Raw genomic sequence first — 13,512 nt, 5'->3', positions numbered from 1 at the left:
ATGAAAAACTTAATTTAATTTTATTGTTAATAAAACTTCTTTGCACCACAGTATTCATACAGCTCTGACAATACGAATGGACAGGTCTTGCTACAGCAATAAAACACACTAAATTGAAACTAAACTCAGAAACAAGTCCATAAAGTGATAAGGATGCTCAAGTTTCCATCAGCGACTTTAAATTGCACTCCGGCCCAATTAAGCAAACTGTCCCAGTACAGCAAGACTGAAGTGTCTCAACTTCTCCTTAATGGACTGTACCAGGCCAGTTTCCTAATTTGGACCCACTTGAGCTTGTGCCAATAGCATGGGAGGCAGGAGGGGCCTGTGCCTGATTGTACTGCCCCAAGGCATCCCTCCTAGAGAATATATATATCTGCCTCTCTCTCTCTCTTGTTCATCCATGTGTGTATGAGTGTGTGTGTGTGTGCGCATGCATCGCTCTCCCCTCATAAAACACTTGAACGCACATTACCGGCCGCCTCTGGAACGGAACATGACACAGACGCGCAGCAGGTAAGTCAAGCCGTTAACTGCAGAGCAAAGTTATTATGACGTAAGCGTTTAGACCAAATTACACCACTTTATGTATAGTTTGTGTGATTATTATGCGTAACTGAAGTCATTCTGTGCCTGAACGTCTCAAATGCAGCGGTGTGCATCAGAATATGAACTGCTGACAATCAAATGAAAAAGTCTTGATTAACTTAATTTAAAAGAAACTGTTTGTGTTCATATTATATGACATGTTATGTGATATAATCCATATGATGGATAATGCTTTGCATGCTACTTAAAGTATAAAATGAGAATTCACATGGTTCATGTGTGTTATATAGTTTATAATATCCAAGGTTTAGATTAAAAAGTTTGAGTATAGTACACTTGAAATACAAAGTAAAATTACAAAAGTAAATTATAAGCAAAAACTGTATTATTGAGACAAGGTTTTGTTTGTTTGTTTTTTTTTTTTTTTTAATACATTTGGGGCAAGTTCAAAATTAAACTGAAACTGCATTTAATTAAGTATAATTTGTAATCTTTTTTCTCCTGTTTTATTGATTGTTTTTATATCTCGTACTTGTTTTTCTGTTTAAATTTTGCTATGAAAATCTATTATAGTCTGTTGAATGGTAGGTTCCATTGTGACAACTTACACCATATAGTGTCCCATCACGAAAGGCCAACTTGTGTTCAATGAATCTTTTTCTATAAGCAACAACAGCTTATAAGAAAGTATGTATCTATGAAAAAATAAAAATAAAAATAAATAAATAAACAAATCTACCCTCACAAATATTTACTCTACTCTAGTTTAAAGTGTGACATCCTGATCCAGACACTTTGAAAGGATGCTATACATTAAGATACAAAATAAGCTTTATTATATTGCTAATAAATATAAAATTGGACATTCTTGGCTTTTAAAAATATAACAGAATTTCTAAAATAATGTCTTGTTTTAATTAATTAAATTCACTTATTATAATTAATTTACTTTATTATTATACATGTTTATTTAAATTAATAATTAATAAATAAAAAAAAATATGTAAAATGTGACTTTCCTTGTTAGACATTGTCTTTTAACATTAAATGTTGACTAATTTTTTTAAATCAAATATAACAGAGTCAGAGCTGAAATTAATTTTTGATATTGTTTATTTTCTAGATCCTTCATCAACAGTCAAATTGAGAAAACTTCACGCGTCATGATCCAACTCATTCTGTTGAACTACTGTGGAGGTACGAGCAACACACACACACACACAGTCTACACAAAATGGCAACACATTCACATGTGCTTCACATGAAAATGCTCAACAACAATTATCTAATTTCAAATATGACTCACCTAAAACATAAAATGCATTACATGCCAATATATCTTAGACAGACAGTTTGCTTTTCAATCAATCATCGTTTTGTTCGCTGCTGTTGCCCTGTGTTTGTGTGTGTTATCAGTTCTTTGATTTGTCGCAGTTTGTCGATGCTTTTAGCAAGCGTCCCTATTTAAGCGAGACAATACATATTTAACACACAGCAATCAGTGTTCGTGCGAGTGTCATTGACCAGCATTCTCTGTGTTCAGACCCAGAGGGCCTTAAAACTGACAGACCACAAAGAATGTCCCGCAGTGAGAACAACTCTAAAATAATTTTATTGATTAACGCTTACAGCAGTGTTTGATGTCCAGTTAAAACCAGAGCACGGGTTGAGGAGGGGGAACGTAACCGCAATATGACGGAAACACACACACACACACACACACACACACACACACACATACAATGTTCCTGTAAATGATGCAAAAAAAACCTTTTAAAACACTGGCAGGATTTGCAGACAGACAGATTGCAGCAGATGTGATTTCATTCTTTCTTTGAGTGCTGTAATAGATGAAAGTTTGGTGAAATTCATCGCCACTCATCTTCTTTAAACCAAAATGACTTTGGGCTCTTATTGTCTCAACACCCCGAGATACGGGCTCCAAAACTCATGCCTCACTGCAGGACATTTCATCCTCCCCTTCATTTCCTGCTGTAATCCATTTCTTAATTTTCTACTCTTTTATTGCTCTCTCTTTCCACCCAGAGCAAAATGCCAGGAGCAAATAATAAATAATCAAGAATAAAGAGTATTTTTATCATAACAGAGGCATTTGAGTGATATCTTAGTCTCTTTTGGTTCTCTTTTAATTATGCCACAATTTAATTGCTTTCACTGTCTCCTATTCTTAACGCATTAATTAATAAACAGAAGTTTAAGAGGAAAAAGTAAAATAAATTAAATAAGATTCTAAGAAAGTATTTTATATAATTTTTGTTCATGTTAAGGTTTTATTAGACGTCTGATCATTAACTGTTAAAATATTAGAAACCTATATAAAAATATTTTAAACAAATAAAAATGTAAAATGTTTTTCGATGTCTTTAAAATTATATTTTATGTATATTTATTTAGTGTAAAATATAAAAAAAAATTATTAAGAAATATCGGTCAATAAAATAAATGTCAATATCTGTCAGAGCAACAAAAAAAGATTATTTTTTTAATTATTAAAGATTCTTTTTAAAGATTATTATTTGTGTTGCTCTATAAAAACTATTATAAAATATAAATATAATACAATAAAATAAATTTTAATTTAGATTTATATTTAAAACAATGCTGTTCATCTTACAGAGTTTTTAACTTGTTCATTAGAGGCCTTAATGCATGCTTTTATGTAATAGTTTTGCATTAAAATTGCATTAAAAAACATAAATTGTAAAAGTGCTATAAAATAGGGGAAAAACACTTGACTTAATAGTAAAACATTATATTATATAAAGTAAATATCTAAAATACAGTTATTGTTTCGCATCTTTCACGTTTTTAAAAAAGAAAGACTCAAAGAATTAAGTTTTACTCTTATTTGATTAATTCAAATGTAGGATAAATGGAATTCCTACTTTGACTGTAGAAGACAAAGGTAGTGTGAAACACCGAGGTTGTAGAAGATAAACTCCACAGGAATGATGTATGAGAGAGACAGACTGATAGAGCTGGTAAAAGAGCAGTCAATCTGCCTTGACCCACATTCCTCCGCTAACGATGCCCCGCGGGCGTGATGCCAATCTCTCATTAACACACATACACGGGGCAGCCTCGCGTCCCTCTGCCCTTTGTCAGGATGTGCCTATAGGTGACCTTCAGGGTCCTGCTGTAAATACAGTGAGCATGAGAACTGTGCACAGGTGCAGCCGCCTCCAGAAACACACACACACACACACACACACATACCTTGCCACTGCGCCGCTGGACGTAATGAAAGGTGACAGATAGAGGACTTTCGGCACTTCTGAGAAAACCAAAAACGTCTCTCATCATCTCTTTTCTTTGATAAAGCCTATGTGAAATCAAAACCGACTCTGTGAACTTCTTACGACATGCTCCTGCTCTTATTATGAACGACTCAACAGTGCATACTTGCAATCTTTCATTAAAATGTAAAAATGGCTGATAAGACATTCCTGACGATATCTTAATCTTCAAACGCCTGTCATACAGAGACACTTTCCACTACCTAATGAATTTCTAACCTAATGAAGTCCTGTCCCACATTTATTCTCACTGAATGTCCAGTTTCACATTACAAAAGTAAAATGAGTTGCGAACATTTCAGATTTAGTTCAGATTTCAGATGTGTGTGTTTCAGATTTACTTTACCTGACAATGTTTTATATCTGATTTTGACCATTAAAATAAATATTACTGAAAAATCATTCCTTTTACTGCTGATGTCTTTAATAATACTTTAAATTATCCAATGTAATTTAAAATATTACTAAATTATTAAAAAGTTTTGTTTACCTGTAATAATATCATTAAATACAATAATTTAAATTATTAATAAATTGTTGATTAATAATATTTTACATTTAATACAATAACAATTTAAATGTCCAAATGTGAGGCTTTTTAACCTTTAATACTGGAAGCAGCACTTTTTTCTTTTTCAAAATGCTTAATATTATTAGATCATTAAAATTATATTTTTACCTGTAATAATAGTCTAAATTATTAAATTAAAAAATGCAATTGTTTAATAATGATATGAATTATTAATTGTTTTTATATATATTGTTAAACTTAAAAAAAAAATAAAATAAATAATGTTCTAAAACATTCAAAAATAATACAACAAAAAAAATTATATAAAAAATTATGAATATTAAATATAATTTAAAATATTTTTAAATTATTCAAGTAATAATATTATAGAATCAATGATGTATTCATATATTTTCTTGATTTTCTCAACAGCGGAAATCTGATGGCTGCGCTCCCACATGATCCCACTCCTGACCAAACACAAGCTTACAAGTTCACACACACACAATTCATCCTACAAACGCACACTCAATGCAAACCTGTCCATAAACACACAAGCTCCTCAGAAATCCAGCTTTGAGAGAAACACGTTTTGGGACCGTTTTCATATCGCACCATGTCGAAGGAAGACTGTAAGTTGGGCTGTAAATACAAGGAACGCAAGCCCAAAAAGCCGCACTATATTCCGAGGCCTTGGGGCAAACCCTACAACTACAAATGCTTCCAGTGTCCATTCACATGCATGGAGAAATCACACCTGTACAACCACATGAAGTACAGCCTGTGCAAGAACTCCCTGTCATTGCTCATCGAGTCCGACTGGCCGTATAAAAAAGAGCAGCTCCGGCTCCAGCAGGGAAGCGTTTGCTCACGTAGCCCAGCTAAGGCTCACTCAGAGTGGGTCGCGATGTCAGATGAGCCCTCGCATTCAGCGGCGAGTCTGGAGGAGGGTGAGAAAGGAGAATCTGAAAGAGAAACGGAGAAAGACGAAGAGGTTGTGGAGACCAATGCATCGACGGTTATGAGTCCCAAATCTGCAGAGACGTGTTCAAGAGGAAGCAAACTATCAAAGCAAGAAGCTGAACTCGTGATGGCCGACGTGTTCTCGCTTGAGGAGCAACTTTTGCGAGCACGATCGGTTGAGGTAGAGTCAAAACTAAGACACTATAGATTGTCCAAAACATGTCTGTCTGGACCGGCGGCGTTGCTTTCGGAGCAATGGCGCATCTTAAGCAACCAGATGTCTGGTGCGAAGCCCAAATCGGATCCGGTGGCGTCTTCTATGCCTTGTTATCCTCCAACGGTGTCAACGGGTCAAATCGAATGTCCTGAGACGCCGGGTTTCAATCTGTCTTTGCTTGGCATTGGATACCCGTTGGCTCCAGGACTCCTTTCTTACCTAAATCCAGCACTTAGCTTACCTGCGAGGAGTACAGCGAATACAAGCGCACCACTGCCGTTCCTGGCATCAACCCATGCACAAAGACACACAGAGCGTCCTTTACTTCCTCCTCACTTGTATTACCCTTTCCTGTGCGAGCACACTTTCGGAGTGCCGTCTTCCTCAACGTCCTCCGAGACAGGAAAGCTTATCAAACCACCAACCGCAAGCCTGCCGCCCCCTTCGTACCCTCCCAAACTCAACCTGTGGAAGGTCCCGGCCCTCCGGCCCACATCCTCACCTGCGGCTTGGGCGTCTCCCACCAGTTCCTCCCCTGAACCGAGCCACAGCGTAAAGGAGAGGATACTTTCGAGGGAAGGGAACAGCGCCTGGACGCGGGATGTCTCCATCAGAGAGCAAAGTCTGAAGAGGACAGTGGCGTCCTTGGACTCCCATGATGCACCAGGAGAGAAGAAACCAGCTCTTGAGTTTGCCCTCGACTCTCTGAAAAATGTTCACAAATCTACGTCCATCGCCTCCTTGATGTCCAGCAGGCTCCCCAAGCACAACAGGTAAGATGATAGGACTTTCTTTAAAACCTGCTGTGTGATAAATAAACATTGATTTAATTAACATATAATAAATATTATAAGTAATAATTATAAATAAATAAATAATAAATAATAAGTATAATATACTTGTATTAATAAAAATGTAAATATATGTATTACTACTACTAATAATGATAATGTATTTATAATGAGGCCTAATACTCAGAATAAACACTATACAGTATATATTTTTTTAATAATTGTGCATGTACAATTTTTTATTTAATTTTTATTTATAAATATATATATATATATATATATATATATATATATATATATATATATATATATATATATACACACACACAAGTATTTATAATATTAAAATTGTACATGAATTATGTGCATTATTATATTTTTATTTATAAATTATACATTTTTATTTAAAGCATACAATATAGGCAAGAATTATTTATTCCAAATGTTATTATTAATAAATATATATGTGTGTGTGTGTGTGTGTGTGTGTGTGTGTGTGTGTGTGTGTGTGTGTGTGTGTGTGTGTGTGTGTGTGTGTGTGTGTGTGTGTGTGTGAGTGTGTGTGTTCTACTAAAATTAAACTACTGAAAATTTTAATTATTTTTAAAATTAAAAATAATATATAATGTGTATGCTGAATTACTGTGTATATATTTTTTCAATTAATAAATGCATTACATTAATAACCTACTTTTTGTCTTTTATTTTTAGAAGACTGTCGTTTGACATATTGTTTCTGCCATTTCAAAAAGCAACAAACCATTTTTGTGTTTCAGTGATTTTACCAGTTAAACCAGTCTTATGCACTCCACTTCATGTTTAGCCAAAGAACACCAATTACCAGTTTTGAAAAGCACCGTTACTAAAGCTTTTTATGAGAGAAAATAAGATTATTTTATGATTTCCAGAAACAGACATACCCGTTATATTGCATCTATATATAAATATATACACCAGATGCATTATATCTGGTATTTCTTGCTTGAGTGTTCTCTCAATGTATTGCATGCCCAGGATGGAGCTGATGAATGGTATTTAGATACAATTAAACTGTTTTCACAGCCCCCGCAGTGATGTCTCGTCCCCGCCGCATATGTCTGAACAGCTGGAGGCGAGACAGAGAGAAATGGAGAGAGACGTGGACCCTGCAGCTGCGCTCCTGCAGGACTTCAGCACATTACTAAAGGAGTACCAGAACACAGAGCAGTGTGTCTCGTCTCTGCCGGAGCAGTGCCACCTGTGGGCGCACCTGGGAAAGATCCGGTCAGAGCTGTCGCATATTCAACAGGCACTGGAGCACACGGCCCGCTCCAACGAAGGGCCGCTCGATCTATCCGTCAAGAAAGACCCAGCAGGAATCACAAACATCGCCGGAGACATTCTAGAAGAAAAAAAAGACACAGGAGATGAAAACTGCTCTGAGATGGAAGACGACGAGGAAGAAGAGGATGGGAAATACCACAGAGATGCAGTGGAACGAGGAAGCTGTGCTAAAGAAAGGCAGAAGTGCTCTCTGGACGCGCTAACGAAACTGAATCCATCCCAGCTGCCCGTGGTGAAGACAGAGGTGCTGTCTGACGGTGGACTGACGATTCGACCCGGGACGGCTGAAGCTCTGTGGCCCAGCAGAACCACGAAGTGTGAAGCCGACTCAAGTGTCCTTCTCTGCTCCAAAACACCCAACAGACCTCCGTCCATTCAACATCTGGACACGCTTTGTCCGACCAGCCCCTTAACAGCCACCGACACAATGGTGTAGCAAACATGAAGAAGAAAAATAAACAAGAGCTTACATCATTTACATATTTACACTGCAAGACAAATATCTGGACACACTTGACTGAATTCAAGTTTCTTTTTTTTAAATAAATTGAAACTCAACAAGGATGCATTAAATTGAAATAAAAATAAAAAAAAAAATATTTCTTTAGCTAGCTTCATCAATGAATCCTGAAAAAGAAAAAAGTATCACAGTTTACACAAAAATATGAAGCAGCACAACTGTTTTCAATATTGATAATAATACAAATATTTCTTGAGCAGCAGATCAGCATATAAGAATGATTTCTGAAGATCATGTGACACTAAAGACTGGAGTAATGATGCTGAAAATTCAGCTATGATCACAGAAATAAATTACATTTTAAAACATATTACATAAAAACAAAAAATATTACAAAATAAAAACATAATTAAATCTATTACAATATAAATGAAATAAAACAATATATTCAGAAATATATTAATAAGTACCTACAACTGTATTTATTTAATTTGTTTTGTAATATATTAATTGAATTTTCTGACATATTTGTCACATATTTTATTTATTTTGCATTTATTCACTTAAATAATCAACATTTCAAATAAGACGCTCTAAAGAGATGATTGTTTCACATAATAAAACTGAAGGAAGATACTGCTAATCTCACATTATTGTGAATTTTCTGTTCAGTTAAGAAGCATAAAACACCCTGAAAATAAAGTCATCAAACTATATTTGCGCTCGTGTTCATAGCTTTGCTTCTGGTGGAGAAAAAGATTTAGGTGAAATGCAGTATACAGTAAGACTGCATAATACACACAATAAATACATCTGGACAGATTATGTGAAAGAGGTTCATGTTTCGGTTAGGAGGACTACAGGATAAAGTGGTTTGCTCTTATATGTGGTGATACAGTGGTTACAGGGGTACAGTATTGCTCCTGACCTGCAGAAATCTCACCTGCCACAAACACAGGTGTCAAAATGCAGCTGCTCACCACAGATATGATTATTATAATTCTCCTGTCAGAGAAGATTTCTTTAATAAAGTCAGTGCAGATTAAAGTCTCAGTAACTTAAACATACACATTTAACCTCTGAACAATTATTTTGTTGAATACAGCAAATGTATAATAACTAAAATGATTGACATTCGCCAAGATAAATGGTTAGAAGCATTTCAAATTTCTTAACAGAAAAACAAACAATGATGGAAGAATAATAATAATATGTAACTTTATAGTGACAGACTTAAAAAAAATGTTATTAGAATTTATTAGGATTAACCCCTTGAGATGTATCATCTCGTTTTCGAGGGGGTCCTTACAATGAAACACAATTAAAACTTAAAAAGCATAACAAAATTACAATTAACAAAACATCAACAAACAGGCAAACAATAAAACACCACCCAAAAAAAAAAAAAAAAAAAAAAAAAAAACAGTACACATAACAACAACGACAGTTTCAATGATAGCATGTGCAATCTACTTTAAAATAAGATAATAGAGATTGTTTAAACAACCGAAAAGAAGTAATGGATCTAATATCTACAGGCAAATAATTCCAATCTAGTACAGATTTAAACATAAATGCTCTCTTACCAATTGTTTTTTTAACACGAGGAACGAGAAAGTAAGTCTGGACAGAGTGCCTAACTTAATGATTTGAAGAAAAGAGTACAAAGTTTTGTTGTAGATAACTAGGACAATCAAAGTAAATACATTTAAATATAAATTGGAGCCAGTGAATCTGCCTTCTCACATTCAAAGATGGCCACTGAAGTGCATCATACATTGTACAATGGTGAGTGAAAAAAAGAACATCCTAAAACGAATCTACAAATTCTATTATATGCCGAATTAAGTGGGACAAGATCAGATTTTAATGCCGTCTGATAAACCACATCACAGTAATCAAAAAACGGAAATATTAATTGAACAACTAGTTTCTTACAAACACTATAAGAGAAACAATTTCTAGATCGATGCAAAATACTCATTCCAACATTGACTTTTCGTAAAACATGATTAATATGTGGTTTAAAGGAGAGTTTAGAATCAAGCCATACACCAAGATATTAATAGTGTCAACTCTATGCAGAGGAGTACCGTCTTTACATGAAATAACACAAGAACAGGTTTTTAGAATTAAGTTTATATCTAGAACCAAAAATCATAGTATATGACTTGGTTTTATTAAGAACTATTTATTAGCCAAAAGCCAGTCTTGTAAACTATTAAAGTCCGATTGAAGAGATAACTGAATTTGTAAAGGATCAGAATTACATGTATATATGACAGTATCGTCCGCATAAAGTTGAACCTGACAGTTCTTAAGAAGTAATGGTAGATTATTTACATAAATAGAAAAAAGAAGTGGTCCCAGAACTGAACCTTGAGGCACACCTCTTTGCTGAATCAGGAAATCAGATTTATTCCCATTTAAAACAACGCATTGTTTCTGTTGTGCAGATATTAATTAAACCACAAAATAGTATTTTTTGAACAGCCAATAGCATGAAGTTTATCTAAAAGCAGATAACGGTCAACCAAATCAAAAGCTTTAGTCAAATCAAGAAAAATAGCACCTGTAAGCTTACCATTATCTGAGGCTGAAAACACATCATTTGTAAACTTAAGTAATGCAGTAGTTGTGGAATGATTAGACCTAAAACCAGATTGAGATGATGATAGAATATTATTAATAGATAAATAATTTGAAAGTTGTTTATAAATAAATTTTTCAAAAACTTTAGATATAGAACATATAATAGATATTGGTTATTAATATCAAGTACATCACCTCCCTTATAAAGCGGAGTAATGCGTGCACATTTCCAGATCACCGGCAACTCACATGTAGACAAAGAAAGATTAAATAAATCAGCTAGTGGATACATAAGAATATGTGAAATTAATTTAAGATACCTATTTTCAATTCCATCTAATCCTTCACCACTAGTCACTTTTAATTCATCAATGGCACTCTGAACATCAATTGGAGCAATCTTCCCAAATGAAAAAAGAACTATTACATGATGTAGTCTCATTACAAATATCAGTATTCAAGTAAGAGGCAGAAACTAAGGTAGACCAAACTGAAGAAAAAATGCTGATTAAATTCTTGCGCAATAGATGGAGTCATGAATTATTATATTATTAACTTTAATTTGATTAACAGAATGTTATTTGATGTATTAGTAATATTTTTTAATTTTATTCCAAAATTGCTTAGGATTTTTATAATGAAAAGAAAAGACATTCTTTATAATAATTAGACTTAGCATTTCGGGTTTTTGTTTTGCTCAAATTTCTCAAATGCCTATAGACTTCCCAATCAGCATTTCTTCTTGTCTGACGAAATGTTGTCCATGCTCCCAATTGCCTAAAGAGACTAATAAGTTCCGAGTCAATCCAAGGAAGATGATTGCCCTTAACCCTAACAATTATCCAAGGTGCATGCTTGTCTACAACATTTATAAACTCAGTATGAAAAAAATCCCAAGCGTCTTGTAGGAATTAAATAATATCTATTCCAATTAACCGAAATCAGATCATGAATAAATAAATCTAAATTCAGTTTTTTATGTTGTCTGATTTTAATTAATTTTGGTGGCAATTTAGGTACTTTAATTTTCCATACACAGAATATAATCGAATGATCACTAAAGCAGTCAGACATCACACCTGACCTTAAAAATCTATTTGGGTGTGAAACAAGTATCCAATCAAGAAGAGATTGTGAGCGAGAAGTAATTCTAGTAGGCTCAGTACTAATTGGGTAAGATTTAAATTATTAAATATATTTTTCTCTTTATTACATGCCGTATCATTACATGCCGACGTAAAAAAATTGTTACAACCTAATTAAAAAAATTTTTTTAAAAGACGAATAAATTACCAAACAACAAGATCTACTTATATTGTGTTTAGTGTTTTCTTTGTGGGATTAAATTAATAAAACATGAACCTAATTACAATATTATAGCTAAATATGTTCTTATACTCAAAAAACTCTATATGAATAGATTTCTTCAAAAACAAACAAGTGTTCATAGATTTAATAAAATAGTTAGAGACCAAAACAATTTGGCTTCGAAGGACCTAGCTGACGACATCATAATAAAGTTAAATGAAATAAAATGATGTGGATAAAATACATAAATACAGCCATAAATTTATAAAGTGATGTTAACGGTAAACATGTAAAATGCATGTAAATACGTGGTACAATAATATTTCAACAGGCTGTTTATCCGCCTCTGGAATATTTTAATGTTTGATTATATAGTAATAGCCCATGATATGAATAATTAGTCTTCACAACCTTCATTAAGGGTAAAGTGGGGTAAATATGAATCATTAATTTTACCTGACTGAACGACTCTTGTGGTGAATGTGAGGCTCAATCGCGTCCTCTAGTGGATAGAAAGTGAAGCGGTCCAGCATTTGCTCAAAATCAAATAAACCATTACGTTTCAGATGTATTTTCTGAAAGTTGTCCCACTTCAGGTCCTGAGAGATGGTGGTTCCCAGGAACCTGAATGACTCCACTGCAGTCACAGTGCTGTTCATGCTGGTGAATGGGGGGAGTGCATGGGGGGTTTCTCCTGAAGTCCACAATCATCTCCACTGTTTTGAACGTGTTCAGCTCCAGGTTGTTGAGACTGCACCAGACAGGCAGCTCTTTAACCTCCTGTCTGCAAGCAGACTCGTCACCGTCCTGAATGAGGCCGATGAGTGTGGTGTCGTCTGCAAACTTCAGGAGCTTGACAGAGGGGTCTTTAGATGTGCAGTCGTTGGTGTAAAGGGAGAAGAGCAGTGGGCAGAGAACAGAGCCCTGAGGAGCTCCAGTGCTGATTATACGGGTGCTGGATGTGTATTTTCCCAGCCTCACTAGCTGCTGTCTGTCTGTCAGGAAGCTGTTGATCCACTGACAGACTGAGGTGGGCACGGAGAGCTGAGTTAGTTTGGGCAGGAGGAGGTCTGGGATGATCGTGTTAAAGGCCGAGCTGAAGTCCACAAACAGGATCCTCACATAAGTCCCCGGTCTGTCTAGGTGTTGCAGAACATAATGCAGTCCCATGTTTACTGCATCGTCCACAGACCTGTTTGCTCTGTAGGCAAACTGAAGAGGATCCAGCAAGGGTCCAGTAATGTCCTTCAGGTGAGCAGGCACCAGTTTTTCAAATGACTTCATGACCACAGACGTTAAAGCCACAGGCCTGTAGTCATTTAGTCCTGTAATTTTGGATTTCTTTGGGATGGGGATGATGGTGGAGCGTTTGAAGCATGAATGGACTTCACACAGCTCCAGTGATCTGTTGAAGATCTGTGTGAAGATGGAGGACAGCTGGTCGGCACAGGATTTTAGACAGACTGGTGTAACACAATCTG

General features: G+C 35.1%; 1 protein-coding gene across 1 annotated transcript; it reads left to right on the top strand.

Annotated features, from left to right (window-relative positions):
- Nucleotides 1-405: 405 nt before the first annotated feature.
- Nucleotides 406-8,224, top strand: LOC109049514 (proline-rich protein 35-like). Its single transcript, XM_042714759.1, has 4 exons — nt 406-516; nt 1,673-1,746; nt 4,810-6,330; nt 7,411-8,224. Exons 3-4 carry the CDS (start codon nt 4,994-4,996, stop codon nt 8,105-8,107), a joined length of 2,034 nt encoding a protein of 677 aa, XP_042570693.1. The 5' UTR covers nt 406-516; nt 1,673-1,746; nt 4,810-4,993; the 3' UTR covers nt 8,108-8,224.
- Nucleotides 8,225-13,512: the final 5,288 nt, after the last annotated feature.

Source organism: Cyprinus carpio, chromosome A24 (assembly GCF_018340385.1).
Source record: "Cyprinus carpio isolate SPL01 chromosome A24, ASM1834038v1, whole genome shotgun sequence".
NCBI lineage: Eukaryota > Metazoa > Chordata > Actinopteri > Cypriniformes > Cyprinidae > Cyprinus > Cyprinus carpio.
Note: the sequence above shows the minus strand (reverse complement) of the source record. Positions and strands in the feature narration are given on the sequence as shown.